This window comes from Vigna unguiculata, chromosome 8 (genome assembly GCF_037176805.1).
Source record: "Vigna unguiculata cultivar grain cowpea cultivar isolate G323 ecotype 2 chromosome 8, ASM3717680v1, whole genome shotgun sequence".
NCBI lineage: Eukaryota > Viridiplantae > Streptophyta > Magnoliopsida > Fabales > Fabaceae > Vigna > Vigna unguiculata.
The window spans coordinates 10,184,012-10,188,422 of record NC_140799.1 but is presented as its reverse complement, the minus strand read 5'-3'; the positions used below and the strand labels follow the sequence as shown (position 1 = coordinate 10,188,422).

The 4,411-nt window shown below is 36.0% G+C and overlaps 1 protein-coding gene across 1 annotated transcript; it reads left to right on the top strand.

Moving 5' to 3' along the window:
- The first annotated feature begins 1,959 nt into the window (after nucleotides 1-1,959).
- LOC114193939 (bidirectional sugar transporter SWEET3-like) lies at nucleotides 1,960-4,206 on the top strand. The gene is made up of 6 exons (XM_028083941.2): nucleotides 1,960-2,171; nucleotides 2,272-2,308; nucleotides 2,397-2,619; nucleotides 3,038-3,199; nucleotides 3,347-3,466; nucleotides 3,878-4,206. The coding sequence occupies exons 1-6, from the start codon at nucleotides 2,135-2,137 to the stop codon at nucleotides 4,040-4,042; spliced, it is 744 nt and encodes a 247-aa protein (XP_027939742.1). The 5' UTR covers nucleotides 1,960-2,134; the 3' UTR covers nucleotides 4,043-4,206.
- The last annotated feature ends 205 nt before the right edge of the window (nucleotides 4,207-4,411 follow it).

Sequence of the window (4,411 nt, the reverse complement as noted above, 5' to 3'; positions counted from 1 at the left end):
GAAATATATCATAATAAGTGACAAGCGAAAATTTATTATAACAGGTGCAGAGGACCTATCATAGTAGATGGGCACGGTGGCAAAATTGAAATTATGTTAAAAATATATTATGACAGATTTAAAGATATCTGTCATAATATCTTCAAATCCCTAATTTTTTCCTTCCCTCTTTTCTTTTTCTCTTTCTCGTCTCCATTTTCTCCCAAATTCGGATGCACAGTTTCTTTCTAAACAGTCGCACACCCTTCTCACGCTCATCGTCTGTTCGCAATCCATGCTCACCGTCCGTTCGCAGTCCACTCGCCGTCCGCTCGCCCTCCACCAGTCATCCGCGCACCACCGCACTGTTCGCACGTTGTCTGCGTGCCGCCGCACTGTTCACATGCCGTTTGCACTGTTTCCGTGCTGTCCGCAAGCTGTCTGCGCATCCTCCGTGCATCGTCCACGAGCTGTCCGCACGCCTTCGCACATCGTCCGCGAGCTGTCCGCACGCCTCCGCACACTGTCCGTGAGCTGTTCGCACGTCCTCCGCGCACCGTTCGCCCTCCATTCGTGCACTGGTCGTGGTTGCCACGGTGGTGATTCAGCCTCCCTTTGGACTCAACCTTCTCAAGTAAGTGAGCTTTATCTCACGGCTTTTCAATGAGTTTCAAAGTAAAACGTAGATCCTTTTTTTTTTCAAAAAAGAACTCGAGCATTGTTTGTTAGACTATTAGAACCATGTTTGTTCAATTTATTATTGGTACTTTATTTTTAATCTGAATCAATTACTTTTTGAATCAATAGTATAGGTGGCTATCATCCAAATCAAGTGCTTCTGCCAAAGTGAATTCGACATTTGAGGAAAAGTTTCGTAATCTCAAACTTCAGGTTATTATCTTTACGTTCCAATTATTATCTTTACATTCCATTCTATTTAGACTTATTATGATTGTTAATCGGACACCTATCATAGTAAGTTTGACTTACTATGACAGGTTTCTGCTGTGTCATAAAACAGGTGCATTTTCTATGACTCCTGAAACTATGACACCAGAATACCTGTCATAGTATGCTCGTTTTACCTGTCATTATAAGCCCATTTTCCAGTAATGGATATAAAAAAGAAGTTTTCTTTCTTGACACAGTAAATTAAGAAGCAGTCATCCACGATGATCTTATTCAGTGGCATGCCAAATAAATTCTCATATCTCTGCAAAATGGAAGTCACATCATCAAGAGGATAACACTTCATTTAGTAATGTTTTTTGAAGGCATTATTGGTGTTATTAATGCTTTACCAACAGAAAAGCGATTTTTTTACCGCAGTAGCACGGTTTTGCTTTTTAATTTCCCACACAGCACATTATTCCTAATATATACCTCAATAGCATAGTTTTATTTGTAGGTGGGAATTCGGTCCCCTGGGACATGAATTCTACCCTACAAAATGTAATTTAAAAAAATAAAATAAAAAAAAATCCAGTTCAGAATTCGGGTCCCTGGGGACTGAATTCTGACTGGGATACAAAAAAAATTACATTTTGTAGGGTAAAATTCGTGTCCCAGAAGACCGAATTCTCACCTACAAATAAAACCATGCTATTGAGGTATATATTAGGAACAGTGTACTGTTTGAGAAATTAAAAAGCACAACCGTACTACTGGGGTAAAAAAATCACAGAAAAGCAGAAGACACCAAATCAAATCAAATCAAATCAAATCAGATCAGATCAGATGACACGCAGGAAATTTGTCAAAAGTGGATGCTACAAATCAAGAGCAATCTACTAATCTACTACTACTCTGATAGGAGTTGGTAGCAAAATATGTACCAAGGCTATACCATAATATTAGCCCTTAAACGGGAAAACAAGTGGAGAGAAAATATTCTCAATTTAAACAAAGTTTTGCATCCACAAGTTTATTAAAGCACCAGACAGCACTTCCTCTCTCTATCTCTCTCTTCTGTTTTCCAATTTTTCTTCATCTTCTGTATGTTCATATTTTACTGTAATGTTTAAACCGCCACTTGGCGTTCAACAGTGCCATGAGAGTACCCTCAGAAAAAGTCTTATAAATAGGCCATTCTTACCATCTCTTCACTTGTACACAAAAGCTTCATCTCATTTTATAACAGGGTCAAGAACTCAACATGGCACTAACCCTTCTTATGGTTGTTGCTGTTCTTGGTACTTCTTTGTTCGTTCATTCATTCCTTAGCCCTCTCGGTGTTTCTACTTTTTAGCAAAAAATAATGATCTGTCCGCATGTTTCTGATGTTTCTTGCAGGGAATGTTGCTTCAATGTCTCTTTATGCTGCACCAACGTATGCTGAATTCCACCACTTCTTACCTTTTTCACCTTCTCATTTTGCTGTGATCAAGCATTGGACTCTCATGATTTTACTTGTGCAGGGTTACCTTCAAAAGGGTCATAAGGAAGAAAAGCACAGAAGAGTTTTCATGCATTCCTTACATCATAGCCCTGATGAACAGTCTCCTTTACACTTGGTATGGTTTGCCAGTAGTAAGCAACAAGTGGGAAAATTTTCCTCTTGTCACAGTTAATGGAGTTGGGGTTCTCTTTGAACTATCTTACGTTCTCATCTATTTCTGGTTTTCTTCACCCAAAGGAAAGGCAAGTTTATTCCTGATCTACCACCTCTTTAATGACCAAGTTACTTTCTCAGTGTATAAAAAATCTTCCTAAATCTTAAAGCTTATTTTAAATTTAAATCAAAATCAATGACCAAGATAGTATAAATTCTTAGAATATAACAACCTAAGAATTGGGGTACAACAAATATTTCATTGAAGAAAAATAGAAGAAAAAGTACCTCGTACAATTCATTCATAACCAATTGGCATGCAATGTCACCCATTTCTTAGAATTCACAGCATGAAGTTTTCATCAGATTAATTTTCTTGAAGAAACAAAAAGAAAGGCCAAACATTAACTCCAATGACAAACTCGCAAAAAATCTAATACCATAACATGTTTCTGTCTTTACCACAATTCATGGTTCACATATATGGCTACACATGAAATTTGACAGGTGAAGGTGGCCATGACAGCAGCAGCAGTTCTTACAGTGGTCGGTGTCATTGCCATTGTATCAACTTTTGCCATCCCCGATCATCGTCACCGAAAGCTTCTGGTGGGTAGCGTAAGCCTGGGGGTGTCAATAGCACTGTATGCGTCGCCTTTGGTTGCAATGGTGAGCCATGTTCTGATTAAGAGAAAACAGAGAATAGAAAAAACAAAAGAGAGGAACAGAGTCGATCCATCATAAGAGAAAAACCAAACATGCCCTTCAGATGTTTGTTAAATGGTGTTACATAATATTGTTTTGTTCATATTGCAGAAGAAAGTGATAGAAACCAAGAGCGTGGAATTCATGCCTCTGCCTTTGTCTTTGAGCTCCTTGTTGGTCAGTTTACTGTGGATGACTTATGGTCTCCTCATTCGTGATATTTTCGTTGCGGTATGTACATACTCATTGTTTGCAAGTATGAAAACTTGATCTATTTTTTAATTTTATAAAAGATCACATTGAGTAACGATCCAATTAATGAACAAAAATTATGATAACATGATAAATTTTACCGAGAAAAAACTCATCATGAGTTAAAACTTTATTCCAACAAAATTTATGTATGCGGCATGTTATTTTACCTATTATCTATTATCATCTCATAATTCGATTATGCGGAATTGAGTTAATTTAAAAGTTCACTTTTTAATATTATTTTTTAATAATAACAAAATGATAATAATTCAAGATTAAATATAAATTTTATTATTTCAAAATAATGTTTTTTATTTTTTTTAAGTGACAATTTTAAAAAAGAACTATAAGAAAAGTGATGTTGTGATAATGTTGAATATGTAACAGGGGCCAAATGTGGTTGGAACTCCGTTGGGCATCCTGCAGCTGGTTCTGCACTGCAAATACGGGAAGAGGAGACAGAAGGAAGAAGCGAACAAGCAAATCGGGCACGAGGAAAAGTTGGACATGGAAATGGGACATCATAAGAACGAGAATGTTCCTAGTAACTGAGATTCGGTGTACTAATATTACCTATCTTTAATTTATGTCTTTTTTATACTTTTTCTTTTTTCTTTATACTAATTTTGTATCACGTCTATTGATAAACATATAAGTATTAAATGAAATGGGTCACAAACTTGAATGTTAGAAGTGACCGTGACTTCCTGTACTAACATCGCTTCTTTTTATTTTTTTTTTCTTTCTTCATTTTATTGGACAATTTTTTTTTTATGTCAATTAATGAGGTGGATTGAGGTGAGAAAAATGTTAAAACAATAAAAAAAAATTATAAAATAAAGACGAGTAATTAGTCCTATTACATATTTATTTTTTATAGAAAAAAAAAACTGATATTTTTATTACAAAAAGTTAAATTGG